The sequence below is a fragment of the Mercenaria mercenaria genome, chromosome 18 (assembly GCF_021730395.1).
Source record: "Mercenaria mercenaria strain notata chromosome 18, MADL_Memer_1, whole genome shotgun sequence".
NCBI classification, from domain to species: Eukaryota; Metazoa; Mollusca; class Bivalvia; order Venerida; family Veneridae; genus Mercenaria; species Mercenaria mercenaria.
This window is the reverse complement of record NC_069378.1, coordinates 63,858,339-63,874,290: the sequence shown is the minus strand read 5'-3', so window position 1 is coordinate 63,874,290 and position 15,952 is coordinate 63,858,339. Positions and strand designations below refer to the sequence as shown.

The following is a 15,952-nucleotide window of genomic DNA, read 5'->3' as shown; positions in this document are numbered from 1 at the left end:
CACCCACCCCCCCCTCCACACCCGAATAAAGTAACAAATGAAACCAGATACTTATTCCCAATTCGAGTTTTTGCATTTCTCGGAGGAAAACAATTTTGGCATGACATCAGGCACGTTTAAGTAGTTTTGTAGGGTCTTTAAGTGAATAATTAAATCATTGCTGAAGAAATAGTGAAAGCGATTGACCTTTATTTTGTTGTAAAATATATGTTCTGTTACTTATTCGCGTGTTGAATAAGGAATAAGTAACAATAAATGAATCCAGTTACTTATTCCTTATTTGAAATATATCAGTCCTCGGCGGAAACGATATGACATGTGTTCAGAACACGTTTTGTAGGTGTTATAGTGAGTAATAGAATTAAGTTGAAGAAATGATGAACGAGCTGAGATTTTATATGGTATTCATTAGTCTGTTCTAATTATTTGACTTCTGCAATTTTCTGATGAAAGAAAAATGTCATGTGTTCGGAACACGTTTTGTAGGTTGAAAAGTGTGTTACTAAAACATATTGAAAAAATGGTGAACGAGATGAGACTTAATCTGGTATTTATTTCTCTGTTACTTATTCGCGTTTGAATAAGGAGTAAGGAACAAGTAACAAAATGAATTCAGTTACTTATTCCTTATTCGACTTTTATCATTTCTCGGAGAAAACGATATGACATGTGTTCAGAACACGTTTTGTAGGTTTAACAGTGAGTATTTAAATCATGTTGAAGAAATGGTGAACGAGCTGAGACTTTATATGGTATTCATTAGTCTGTTACTTATTCGCGTTTGAATAAGGAATAAGTAACAAAATGAATCCAGTTACTTATTCCTTATTCGAAGTATATCAGTTCTCGGCGAAAACGATATGACATGTGTTCAGAACACGTTTCGTAGGTGTTATAGTGAGTAATAAAATCAAGTTGAAGAAATGATGAACGAGATGAGGTGTTATCTTAAGTTCATTCATCTTTTACTTTTTCCAGTTCTAATTATTCGACTTCTGCAATTTTCTGATGAAATAAAAATGTCAAGTGTTTGGAACACGTTTTGTAGGTTGAAAAATGTGTTACTAAATCATGTTGAAAAAAATGGTGAACGTGATGCGACTTAATCTGGTGTTTATTTCTCTGTTACTTATTCGCGTTTGAATAAGGAATAAGGAATAAGTAACAAAATGAAACTAGTTACTTATTCCTTATTCGACTTATAATATTTCTGGGTGAAGAAAGACATGGCATGTGTTCAAAACACGTTTTGTATGTCTTACAGTGAGTAATTAATTCATGTTGAAGAAATAGTGAACACGATGAGACTTTATTTTGTTGTTAATTTGTCTGTTACTTATTCGCGTTTGAATAAGGAATAAGTAACAAAATGAATCCAATTACTTATTCCTTATTCGAGTTTTAGCATTTCTCGGCGAAAACAATATGACATGTGTTCACAACACGTTTTGTACGTCTAATAGTGAGTAATTAAATCATATTGAAGAAATGGTGAACGAGGTGAGACTTTATATGGTATTAATTTGCCTGTTACTTATTCGCGTTTGAATAAGGAATAAGTAACGAAATAACGCCAGTTACTTATTCCTTATTCGAGTTTTTTCATTTCTCGGAGAAAACAATATGACATGTATTCAGAACACGTTTAGTAGGTCTTAAAGTGAAAAATTAAATCATGCTGGAGAAATAGTGAAAGCGATGACACTTTATTTTGTTGTAAATTTGTCTGTTACTTATTCGCGTTTGAATAAGGAATAAGTAACAAAATGAATCCTGTTACTTATTCCTTTATTCGACTTTTATCATTGCTTGGCGAAATAGATATGAGATGTGTTCAGAACACGTTTTTGTAGGAGATTAGACTTTATCTGGTGTTAATGTGTCTGTTACTTATTCGCATTTGAATAAGGAATAAGTAACAAAAAGTACCTAGTTACTTATTCCTTATTCGAAAAAGGAATAAGGAATAAGGAATAAGTAACCAACTTTCTCGTCATTAAATTGTATTGTATTTGTTTAAGTGTAAATGTAAGTCGGTTTAGAAGGAATTCATTAATATGATTCATTTTTAGCTCCACTATTCGGAGAATATAGGGGCTATTCTACTCGCCCGGCATCGGCGTCAGTGTCGGCGTCGGCGTGGCCCTTCTTGAAGTTTTTCGGCAACCTTTGTTTTTCTGTCATATCTTTGTTACTATTGCTTATATCTTACTGTAACTTCACATAAACATTGTCTAGTATACAATGTATGTGTAAGGACTAAGCCCATTTAATACAAGGTCAAGGTCACAAAGCTGTTATACTAAGGTTATTTTTAAGGTTAAAGTTTTTCGGCAACCTTTATTGTTTTGTCATATCTTTGTTAATATTGCTTATATCTTACTTTAACTTCACACTTCCAGTATACAAACAAAGTATATATAGGGACTGATCCCATTTTACCCAAGGTCAAGGTCAACAAGGTGTTATACTTATTTTATTTTTAAGGTTGAAATTTTTCGGTAACTTGTTTTTCTGTCATATCTATTACTATTGCTTATATCTTACTTTAACTTTACATACACATTGTCCAGCATACAAACAAAGTATGTACAGGGGCTTGGCCAATTTTATCCAAGGTCAAGGTCAACAAGATGTTATACTTGGGTTAATTTTAAGGTTAAAGTTCTTGGTTGAAGTTTTTCGGCAACCTTTGTTTTTCTGTCACATCTTTGTTACTATTGCTTATGTCTTACTGTAAGTTCACATAAACATTGTCCAACATACAAACAAAGTATGTGCAGGGGTTTGGCCCATTATACCCAAGGTCAAGGTAACAAAGTTGTTTTACTTGGAGTTATTTTCATGTTAACATTTTTCAAAAGCTTCGTTTATAGATATATCTTTGGTACTTTTTAAAAGATAATGACTCGAAATTAAAAAAAATTCTTTATAATCATCATCTGCATGTATGGTTACAAACCACATTCCTCTAATTGTACTTTTGTATTTTTGACAGCATTATGTCCCTTTTGCACTTGAACTTTTTTGCAATCTTCGCTTTCTGGACAATACTTTAATGTAATATCAGGTAAAGACTTGAAACTTGAAATGTATCTTTATCATCGTCATCATCTGTATGTTTGGTAACAATCCCCATAACTCTGATTTGTATTTTTGACCAAATTATGCCCATTTTATACATAATTATTTTTATCATATTCATTTTACTGTCAAATCCCCGAATAGTGGATCACTTCTTCACGTTCTTGTGATAATTACAATGAAATAATACTTTTGTAGGCGGATTATTAAGTTATTAAACTGAAACATATTACATAATAAATAGTCTTATTGTGATGTAATTATGCAAGAAACTTTAGATTTTGAAGTCACGCAGTAACTAGAAATACTATTCCCACAGATATATGTCAGATCACTTCTTAGCGTTATTTCAATAAAATGAAATAATATTTAAGAAAACAAAAATTCTCAATAACAAATTACGGTGTATTGTAATTGTTAAAATGTAAAAGCAAAATCGACAAAATTTCATTATGATTATTACGATTTATTTTATAGAACCATTTAAATGTACGAATGACAATATTGTAAACGAATGGAATGAAACAGGTTCGTATGGGTCACTGGAAAGCGGTCAAGATTTTTGTAAATTTAAAAGTAAAAATGGTAACGTTCGACCGTATCTGATTGTTATAAAACTGAAACTAATTACATAATTCATTTATTTGATTTTAATGTAATTATGTTAGAAACTTTAATTTATCAAATTACAATTGCAGTAAAGATAAATATATCAGATCATTTCTTCACATTATTGCGACAATTACAAAGAAATAATACTTTTGTAGTTATAAATGTTGTAATGTAATTATGCAAGAAACTTTAGATTTTGAAGTCACACTGGCAAAAGAAATATCAGTCCCACAGATAAATGTCAGATCACTTCTTCACGTCAGATAGATAAATACTGAATAACAAATTATGGTGTACTGTAATTGTTAAAATGAATATGCAAAATTGACAAAATTTCATGAAAAATATAATGATTCATTTTATAGAACCTCTTGAATGTCCAAATGCCAATATTGTAAATGATTGGAATGAAACAGTTTCGGATGGGTCACTGGAAAGCGGTTAAGATGCTTGTATATTTAAAAAGTAAAGAAGGTAACACTCAAACAAATCTGGTAGTTTTCAAAATGAAACTAATTACATAATTTGATTACAATGTTATTATGCGAGAAACTGTAAATTAGTACATTACAATTTCAATAGAAGTATCAATAAATCGTATCACATAACTTATTCACGTTATTGAAATAAGCGTAATGAAATAATATTTTTGTAGGTAGATAGGAAAGTACTGAATAACGAATAACAGAATGAAATGTTTTGTAATTATTTAACTGTAAATGAAAATTGGTTTCGACAATATTCACTATCAAATGATTTATTCGTTTAGTACCTGTTGAATGCCCTAATGACAAATTTGTAAATTATTAAAATGAAACATTTCGGGCGGGTCACTGGAGAGCGGTCAGAATGCTTGTCAGTTTTAAAGTAAAGAAGGCAACACTCGCCTAAAACTGGTAGTTAAAATGCTGAAACTAATTACATTATTAATGATTATGCTAGAAAAGTTAGATCATGAAACTACGCAGAAAATAGAAATACCGGTCCCACAGGTATATGTCAGATCACTTCTTTGTGTTATGTTAACAGAATGGAAAAAACGTTTCTGAAGGCAGGAAGGCAGATAGAAAAATACTTATTGACAAATAATTACTATGTATTGCTATTGTTAAAATGTAAATGCAAATCGACAAAATTTCATTTAAATTATAATGATTCATTTGATAGGACCTGTTGAATGCTGAAAATTTCCTATATAAGTGACCCTTCACCCCCTTCCCCCCCCCCCCCCCCCCCTCACCCCCTCCTAAATGCTAGAAGTATTAATCCCCAATAAACAGGAACCTGTCTGGTCCGGTCTTATAAGTGTCTATAAAACCACTTTAGGATTGACATGTAGTCCATGTCAGAGGATCATAAATATTATTAGTATGTAAATATTATTGGTTATTTCCAGTAATTTGCATTTTGTTAATTGAAATGCAGTTGTTTTATTTTTTTAGAAGATACACAAAATTATTTTGGGTGATAATATACTAAGTGCTCAGCCATGTTGAGTAATGTCCTGACCAATTAAATTATAGCTCTTACATCAAGGCAGTCCTCACCCTTTTAGAAAACTCCTATTTTTATTTAATAAAACAAAATCAAATAATTATTTAAAACTCAATAAGAGAAATGAATTTTGTATTAAATTATGATCTTTTCATCTGATTAACAAAATTAAAACCAGAAAAAAATAATATTGCTGAATTCTATTACAAATTAAAGAAGCGTTCAGTTGCATTTTTAATGGATAAAAAAGAAATATGGACTTTTATAATAAAATCCAACACTAAACAGACATCATTGTTAAAAATACACATGAATAATTTATACAAAAAAAAAATAATTATTTTTAAATGATGCCTGAATGCATTTTCGTTCATTTCTTTTCATAAAATTCAGCAATAATAAGATACAATTGTAAAAAGACTTGAATAATTAAAAAAAAATGCTGTTGTATCTAATCACTCTGTTTGTTTTCCCTTATTAAATCAGGTTTTCTAAACTCGTTATAAAGGTGAGAACTGATTTGCTATAAAAGTGAAAAATATCACATGCAATGTATGTGCTGCACAATAGCTATACAGTAGCTTATTATGATTTATTTATTTATATTTATTTATTTAAGTCTCATTCACATGCATACAAATACATATAAGACATAAAAGCAGCTTTAAAAAATGCATATGACCATTCTTGACATAGCACTATATGAGACTATCTAATCAAACATTAAATGACAACCATAACATTTCTAGTCAGTAACTAAAACAAGATTTACCCTGTGATCACAACATCACAACACCCTTTTACTTTATGTGAACCAGAGAACATTTATGATAAACAGAAGCAAGCTTATCAATCGTTCAGTCTTGATTTTTTTTTGGCCATACCGCCAGTACGCAAACCACAGGCCACATACTTTGCATACCAGAATCAGTGTCTGTAAAAGTGACGGCCAAATCTGGTAATTATAAAACTGAAACTAATTCCGTAATCTGATTGTTATATAATTATGCATGGAGCTAAGACATTGGCCTTTAAATGTAAGAAATGGATAATTTGGCTAATAAATTATTATGCAGTTTTTATTTGAATTTGTGAACATCAGATTTGCTATTCTGTGACAAAAGGGCATAAAATTAGTCACCATAATCATATGCGCAAATGTATTACCAAATCCCGCAGAATCGTTATTCGTGTTTATGCTTAATGAGTTACCGCGGAAGAAAATACGTGTCTTTATTCGAGTATTGCACAATTACACTTCATAAATTTGACAGATTACATCGTATATTGGTCATAGCAAATGGGATTGACATAACAGAACTTCATCCGATCAATGAACTCTTTGAAATTAGAGACAATCTTATGGAACTACATCAATTCGCTGTGTTGTGAGGCCATTTAATGAGAATGAGAAATCAGGCGATAGCAAGGACTCGTCAAACGCTTTCAGCGTTTAGCCGACTCAATAATAGAAAAAAACGACATCATACTCGGTTTAAAACCGGGTCATGTGGGGACAGGTGAGCGATTCAGGACCATCATGGTCCTCTTGTTTGATTTTTTTGTTAAGTGGAGCTTTCCGGAAATATCATTTCTGGGTCAAAAATTAATACAAATAAGGGGGATATATGCCTTTACACAGCATCAGTAAGTTGATTACTAATATCACCTACCATGTTTAAGGAGGAGAGCGACCTTTGAAAAGAATTGAAGGGGTCCGTGCAAAAAGGTACCTATCTCCATTTTTGGTCAAAATGGAGTTAGTTCATTTGTGGCATAAAAAAGAAAATTCCGCGCCTGATTAACTCCCCCAGCAGCGTATTCTGCTGTTTAAGAGTGAAAAAAAATGGTATTTCACTTATGCAACATTGGGTCTAACTCCACAATGAGTTGACATTAAGGAGTTCAGGGCTTTGATGGCTGTTTTGGTTAATAAAAAAAAACACAAACCTAATGTAAATAGACTATATCAATAATTTTAAAAGTAATGAGGTATGTGAAATTAATATATTGCATTGATAAATCTAGGCAAAAATGATTCGCAAATCATGGTTTAAATGCAACAGTGGTCCTAACTCCATGGACTTAGAGCCTTTGTTGCATAACTCCATGGACTTAGAACACTTGTTGCATAAACATCATCGACAAAAACAAGATTTTGTGTTATAAAAATGATATAAATAGTGCAAAATACACGAAACTTTGTAATATGTCTGTTTAAATAGTACACAATATACAGCTGCAATTATTTTGGGAAATATCATATTTCACCGAAATTTTACAAAAATGCGTTTTCCCAACCTTTTTACTAAATGGAGATAGGTACCTTTTTGCCCCTTCAATTAAAGACATATCTAGGCCAAATGAACGATTGAAAATTGATAATATTTATTATTTAATCTCGTTTTCCGCTTGACTCTAATCCAAGCTACATTTGTTTGGTACGTATACACTGTCAAACTTGGCAAGTAACGGCATTTTTAGGCGTCATTTATTGGTGTCATTTTCGCTGTTTCTCCCATGTTTTCAGCATATCTCTGTTTTAGTTGGGTATTAAATTGATATATTTTCATAAAATTAAAAATTTCCTTTCTTGTCATATAACTTTCATGAATGATCTTCGACGTACATTAAGATTATGACTTAATAAAGAGTCAGACATATTACGGCTATCTTTATATTATTACGTCAGAAGGTAACAATTTCTCGTTAAAGTAGATAAAAGTAACAGAATGACAAACCAGCAAACTTACAATAACACAATTTTATTCATAAATTTACGTAACAATACAAATATCTTCAAAAATGCCAAAGAGCCGTAAAATCCAATCTTATATGTAAAAATAGTCCAAATCCTGTCCAAGTCAAATTCAAATCCAATTAGAATAAATTCCGTAATATTTCACAACATTTCAAAAGTAACTTTAATATATCCAGAAAGTATAAATTATTCATCCCTTTAAATCCACAATTTAAAATAAATACTTCAAATAATCTTTTAGAATATTAATTATCCACACTGGTAATATTCTGTTATCAAAAAATATAGGAAAGGTTCATCAATACCTACCATCTAAGTTCTGGGCTTTTTTACAGACAGTACCCTATATAATATATCATGAAATGTTCCAGAACTTTCATGTAACACTAAAAACAAAATAAAAACATTCTGGAAAAATCAAGGACAATCCTTTCTAAAAATAAATGTTACACAATGTTTATCAGTATTGTAGTAGAATTTTCTGAAACATAGTAGAAATTAAAAGAACTTATTTACATGACGTTTCAAATCTAAATCAGTAAACAATGAATCGCCTTAGGGGAAAATGACATATAAATAACAATATGCATTGTCAAATATATCATTCATAGCATTTTTCTCCAGTATGTTTTATAATATTATCTCATATTACAGCTATCTTTACATGCACTGCCACAAATATCACATTGATAGCAATTATCTCATGTATGATTTATCATATTATCTCATATTTCTCCTATATTTACATTACTCCGATGAATGTTTTAACGTATTATCTCATATTACTGCTTTCTTTACATGCATTGCCACAAATATCACATTCATAACATTTCTCTCCTGTATGTTTTATCATATTATCTGATATTATTGCTATCTTTACATGTATGCATGGTCATACTTATCATATTTGTAGCGTTTCTCATCTGTATTTACAAAATATATGCCTCTTCAGAAAAATGCTTTAATTACATGCATAATCACAAATATTATATTTAAAGCGTTACTCTAATATATGTCTTGTTACATGTCTCTTCAAATCATTGCTTTGATTACAAGCATAACCACAAATATCACATTTGTAGCATTGCTCGCCAGTATGTACTCTCATATGACTCTTCAGACCACTGCTCCGATTAAATGCAAAACTACAAATATCACATTTATAGCATTTCTCTCCAGTATGTATTCTCATATGTCTCTTCAAATGGGCGCTCCGATTGAAGGCAAAACCACAAATATCACATTTGTAACATTGTTCTCCAGTATGTTCTCTCATATGACTCTTCAGATCTCTGCTCCGATTACATGCAAAACTACAAATATCACATATATAGGACTTCTCTCTAGCATGTATTCTCATATGTCTCTTCAAGCTTTGGCTCCGATTGCATGCCAAACCACAAATGTCACATTTGTAACATTTCTCTCCAGTATGTATTCTCATATGTAGTTTCAAACTGCAGACCCTATTACATGCATAACCACAAATATCACATATGTAGCATTTTTCTCCAGTATGTATTCTCATATGTCTCTTCAAACTATGGCTCCGATTAGATGCAAAACCACAAATATTACATATATAGCCTTTTTCTCCTGTATGTATTCTGATATGTTGTTTCAAATAACTGGAAGTATTACATTCATAGCCGCATGTATCACATTTGTAGCATTTCTCTCCAGTATGTATTCTAGCATGCGTTTTCAAAGTACTGTTCTGGTAACACGCATAATCGCATTTATCACACTTAAAGCATTTCTCTCCGGAATGTATTCTCAAATGACTCTTCAGACCATCAAGTCGATTAAATGCTGAACCACAAATATCACATTTGTAGCATTTTTTTCCTGTATGTACTCTCAAATGTCTCTTAAAAGTAGTGTCCCATTTAAATGCATAACCACAAATATCGCACTTGTAACATTTCTCTCCTGTATGTACTTTCATATGAATCGTCAGACTACTGCTCCGATTACATGCATAACTGCAAATATCGCATTTGTAACATTTCTCTCTTGTATGCATTCTCATATGTTTCTCCAAAATATTGCTAAAATTAAAAACAAACCCACAAATATCGCATTCGTAGCCTTTCTCTCATGTATGTACTTCCATGTGACTCTTCAGACTACTGCTCCGATTACATGCATAACAACAATTATCATACTTCTAGCAGTTCTCTCTTGTATGCATTGTCATGTGTATCCTCAAATTATCGCTCCAATTACATGCATAATCTGAAATAGGGTTAGGGTAAGTTAGTTATATTTCTAGCTTTTCACTCCCGTTTGATTTTTTTCATATGTTTCTTAAGACTGGTTACTGCGCTTAATCTTGATGCCTCCATAAGTACTGAAATATATAAAAGCTGGCACTACAAAATGATACTCTTTGACTTCTGCCCAGATTTACAAAATGTATGGTGCAACATAAACTCCAGAAAATTTCTCCACCTTTAAATCTCCTGATTTGATTTCTCAGAAAATACTTTTAACATTAAGTTGAAAGGTGGGATATGGCTTGCAAAATTAATTAAGTCTTACCAATATTATTCTGACCAAAGCAGGACACTATTGCAGAAGTATTAGTTATGGTTTTATTTATAATTAGTATGCATGCTAAGTGTAAAGTTTCATTTATAAATCTTGGTTTGACTTAATTCTTATCATAATGGACACGACTGAGTCTGCCTTTGCGACCATTATGCACATCCGTGCAAGACCTGCACTGTTTGCCATTCAGTAAGCATCTTTTTGGTAAGCACCCTTTTAAATGTTAAAAGTACTGTCCAACTGAACATGATGAAAGATAGACAAGTTCCGTATAAAAATTTAGCAGGGTAAAGGTTAATTTCACTGACTGCCATTTTGCTCTCTTTGTATGATATAATTGATGAGGTTTAAGATAACACTCATATCAAATGATCTGATCAATATGCAAGTTACAATGGCCACGGCAATGGCAATGACAGTTTTATTCCCTTTAAGGCCTCTGGCCCATGCAAAATATATAAAAATTTACAATAGACCTGGGGTTATCAAAAATGTATTTGTAACTAATTGCAATAAGATTAAATTTCGTTAGTAACTGAATGTAATTTGTAATTGGGTCATTACTCAATTACATGAAATTGTAATCTGATTAATTTCAGAGCAGTTTTGGGGGTGTAATTGACGATTACATTTCATTTACTTTCCAATTACATGGCCCATGCTAATAGACTTAAATATTCAGTTCAATATTTGTAATCTGCTTTCGTCAAAACAACTAGTACCTGTCATGTCTCAATGTTAAATTTTACGTCAGAAATTATAAATTGTTTGTCCAATACACTGACGTAATATAACCAAGGTTTACACAACACGAGAATTGGTATTCAAGTAATTTTCGTTCTTGGATATATCTATAAATTCATATCTTTGAAATGTAAACAGGACTGTTTTCATTTTCATGGAAAAGATCGAACTGTTATATTGTTGATGATGCAGAACATAAACATATTTTTATTATGTCGGATTTATAGAGCCCCCTTTTCGTGATAAACAACTTCAAATGCGCTTTTACATAGCGTAAATGCAGCCACTCAGGGCGCCAAAGTCATCCTCTACTATATAGTGCAAGCCGATCAAAGGAACAGAGTGAGACAAAGCCACCAGAATAAAGAGAGAAAAAATCCTTTTTTTAGATACAGGTCTGTTCGGCTAACTAAACCTAGCTTTTTCTAATAGACAGCCTGGTTCTTTCAGGTTAAAGGTCAGTAATTCAAATCCTTCTTTGTTTCATATAAAAAATGAAAACTTCTGGTCATCTTTACGTATCTTTAGAGAAAATAACTTTTTCCTACACCTATTTTTCATGAAAGTTCTATCAGAAATTAACGAAAAAAATTAAAAGAAAATAGGGGGTTATGTAGTTCCTAGTGAAATGCCAGTCAGTTGTGGTCTGCTACCCTAAAAAATGGCGCATATTTGCTCTCGTCCACGCAGTAGGTCACAAACAGGTAAATAGTTTTCCCTATATATTCTATATAAAACTGACATTTTTTAAAGAGCTACCAAACATAGCTAGACCCATTTCAGAGAACAAATCCTTACCTCATTTTAAAGAGTTTTGATAAAACTGATATAAAATGAAGAGAAAAGTAGGGGTCATGTATCTTCTAAGAGAGATTTCTCTGGTCACATTTGCTTACTGTAAACTGACATCAAAATCACACTGCTGTGACTTGGAAGTACTACTCGTACTAAAATTGAGCTTTACTTCACCAAATACAACCTGCTCTCCCATTTTTCCTACTAAAATGTCAAAAATACATCCACAATAAAATTTAAACAGAAACTAGCTTTAATTTAACCCTCTGATGCCATGCCAAGTGAAAAATTAGTGTTCAAATACCTGGCAGCCATTACGCGACTAGACCAGATGACTCCCACGCTGGTTCCTTTAGTTTAGTCAGGCCAGTAAACACCTACTTCCGGTTTCGATCTGCAAATCTATTTGAGGCTGTGTTTTTAGTGCTCAGTGCTTCTGAGAAATCTACCCTTACCTACTATCAGTCAGGGATGTAACTGTTTCAAGTTATTGCAGTTATAACCTGTTTGTGTTATTGCTTATACTTTCATTACTTGTTTCAGAAATCATAAAATATTACAAAGCCCTCCTAGCTGTGCTAATTCCTCATTTTGAATTAGACTAACGCAATTATGTCTGAATCCTTGAACTTTCATCTTTCCAGCTATGCAGTAAATTTTTTACGCAAGGCTGATAAAGTTTTACGCAAAAGTTTTAAAGCTATAAAACTCTAACATCCCATTATGCTTATCAGGTGATGATCAGACTGATAGCGAATTGGATCAACCGCAGATTGCTACTAATTTCACTTTAAAGGTCACTTTGTGAGAACAGCAATTTTTTAATAACTTACCTGAGTTAAATATATTGTATAACTAATACAGGTTATAAAATGCTTGAATTTATTTGAAAAACTAAAACAGTTACACCCCTGTCTGATTATCTTTTTGAGAATAAAGGTAATTTCATCAGTTTTCATTCACACAATCTGTACATTGATAGATCGATAAATCTGCAAATTTATAGATTATCTGTAAAGTTACAGATAATCTGTAAATATACCACATTCTTAGACCTGATAGGAGAGATCGTGTTTGTATACAAATCCCTTGTATTTTCTATTTTTAGAACTGATAAGACAAATATCGGGTGGGCAGATGCCGAGCGTCGAGTGATGTTTTTCTAACGGCTTAAACTTTCTTAAAACCATACCTGTCAAGTTTCCAAATATGAAAGAGTGAGATTTGTGCGAGTCGCAAAACGACGCGACGAATGGGGGTGGGTGCGGGAGGGGGTCTCCACTTCCCTCTGGTGGGGGGTTTGGAGATTCTCCCCCGTCCCCACCCCCCAAGAATTTTTTTTTAAAGTATATTTGAAAATATGCATTCTGGTGCTTTCTGAGACCATTAATATGAATTTCAGGTCCACTCTTTTTTGCCTTGCCTTAACACAGTCTATATGGAAAACACATGAATTTTTTGTTTTATTTCATGATAGATCTACAATTAAATTTATTTTTCTAAAAATCAAATAAAATTAATTATGCAAATGTTATAACTGATTTTGTCAGTAAAACTGTTTTGAGTTTTTATTACAGCCGTGATATCTATGAACCTAAATGTTTAATACAAACAAACGTCTCGCTGATCTACATATTCTACTTTCGATTTGAAATGTACTTTCGGGTTGAACCTGCATCGGAAAAAACGGTTGTGCATACAACTTACTTCCCACATAGCTTGCAAAAAGCAAAACTAGGTCCATTGTTTGCTTTAAGTTAAAACACAAATGATATCAATATTTTTTTTGATCAATGGACGGGATATAAAACAAGCAATTTATTGATTACTTTTAATTATCATTTTGAAATCAAATGGATTTCATTAATATGAATTTCAGGTCCACTCTTTTTTGCCTTGCTTTAACACAGTCTATATGGAAAACATGATTTTTTGTTTAATTTATTTCATGATAGATCTACAAGAACATTTATTTTTCTAAAAAACAAATTTATTAATAATGATATTTTTATAACTGATTTTGTCAGTAAAATTGTTTTGAGTTTTTATCGCTGATCTACATATTCTACTTTCGATTTGAAATGTACTTTCGGTTTGAACCTGCTCCGGAAAAAAACGGTTGTGCATACAACTTACTTCCTGCATAGCTTGCAGAAAGCAAAACTAGGTCCATTGTTTGCTTAAGTTAAAACACAAATGATATCAATAATTGTTTTGATCAATGGAAAGGGTATTTATTGATTACTTTTAATTATCATATGGAAATAAAATGGATTTAGGAACGCTTAACTTACAGTGTTTTTTCTAGAAGTTTGGAGCATCGCTACGCGGCCGCTATTTAAAATCCATAAATGAGCGAAAAAGTTATTAAAAATTAAAAATTCCGATCCCATACACAAACGATGTAAAACATTTGTTTTGCCAACCACCAGATAAACAGTTGTTAATGCGTGACGTCACGGCGATCTCTCCTATTAAAACGAAAGTTAACGGTGATATGTATTAACCAGGTCTAACAATTTTTACCTCTTTAGTAGGCCTTAGAAATGTTAAATCATAAAATGTCAATATTTACCTATTACAACTGATACAAACGCTATATAACTTCCTCAGAGGTCCACAAAACACACTAATAACTTGCGATTACACAGAAAATTATAATCGTGTGAAAATGGCGTAATTTGTCAAAGGGACGTAATAGACAGATTTCAGATAAAATGGTCGCCATAAATCTCCCTCACATTGAATGTACACTACTAATCCCTCAATGCGTGCATACATCAAGCAGGTGCGATTTATTGTTGGCGTTGACAAAAATAGTTTATATACAAACGACAATGCATAGAAAATACATGAATAATGATACTGGTATTAAATAGTAGATCCCTTCCATTTGAAACAGTTGTACGTGGAGGTAAAATAAGACCAGGGTAAGTTTCTGTTACGGGATATCTACTGTTGATCGAAAAACACTTTGTAGCTGTTGATTATATCCGAGCCGACATTTAATTAAGCTTACCTTTCTCTTAAGTGTTTTCGTGACTGTTAGAATACATTCCTGTGTGGAGGTTGCTTCTACACCTGACATATTTTATAAGATTTTTTCACTGGTTGTAGGTGCAGATGGGAATATCCGGCCTCGAGGGAACCTGTTTAGGTGGTAACGAGGCTCCTTGCCGAGTTACCGCCTAAACAGTTACCCGAGAACCGGATATTTTCATCTGCACCTATAACCAGTGGCAGAATCTTTTTCTTGCATACCGATTTCAAGAAATAATGATAAAAATAAAATCAATCGAACGGCTTTCTTTTAAGAACTACTTCATATGGCAGTGTATATAAACAAAGCGCGGGAAACCAACGTCCGTAAACAGGAAAGACGTCATGATGTTTCAGAACAAATAACAATGTTTAGTTCCGGTTGTGTTTTATCAATTGCAGAGTAACGTTATGAGTTTTGGATCGAGAAATATGCTATCAAGAACGAATAGGAACTGTCAAGGTATTGAATTTTTATTCCGTGTTTTAAATAAAATATATATTACTACATAAATCTTCTACATATATGTAGTTCATAATACGTCATTTACAGCACGAGAGTCATCTTAAACCCTGGGGTGTAAGATGGATTTTTCCAGCACCGGTAAAGATACCGGAAATCCCCGTCTTGTATGCAAGAAATATAGATCTAGATCTAGTTTTGTTATGGGTGCGAGTCTCGAAGTCCTGTTTACACTTCTGGAGAATTTGTTTTTTAAAACTTTAAGATCAATAACTGTATCCCATCCGGCATAAATCGCTCCTTTTGCATACTGCATTGTGTTTGCGTTTACATCGAATTGTTTTTGCCATTATTTTGGATGAAAGTATCTACAGAAAGATCAATGCCAGAAAAAAAAACATCTTATC

At 32.2% G+C, this 15,952-nt stretch overlaps 1 protein-coding gene across 4 annotated transcripts; it reads right to left on the bottom strand.

Annotated features, from left to right (window-relative positions):
* Positions 1 to 7,939: 7,939 nt before the first annotated feature.
* Positions 7,940 to 15,195, bottom strand: LOC123538754 (zinc finger protein 429-like). 4 transcript variants are annotated; one of them, XM_045323056.2, is made up of 2 exons: positions 14,619 to 15,195; positions 7,940 to 10,304 (listed from the first exon to the last, which is right to left on the bottom strand). In XM_045323056.2, exon 2 carries the CDS (start codon positions 9,981 to 9,983, stop codon positions 8,952 to 8,954), a length of 1,032 nt encoding a protein of 343 aa, XP_045178991.2. In that variant the 5' UTR covers positions 9,984 to 10,304; positions 14,619 to 15,195; the 3' UTR covers positions 7,940 to 8,951. The 4 variants fall into 4 exon arrangements, with proteins under 4 accessions (XP_045178991.2, XP_045178989.2, XP_045178992.2 ...); XM_045323054.2 differs by having other exon boundaries at positions 7,940 to 10,189; XM_045323057.2 differs by lacking the exon at positions 14,619 to 15,195 and adding an exon at positions 14,338 to 14,558.
* Between the last annotated feature and the right edge of the window lie 757 nt (positions 15,196 to 15,952).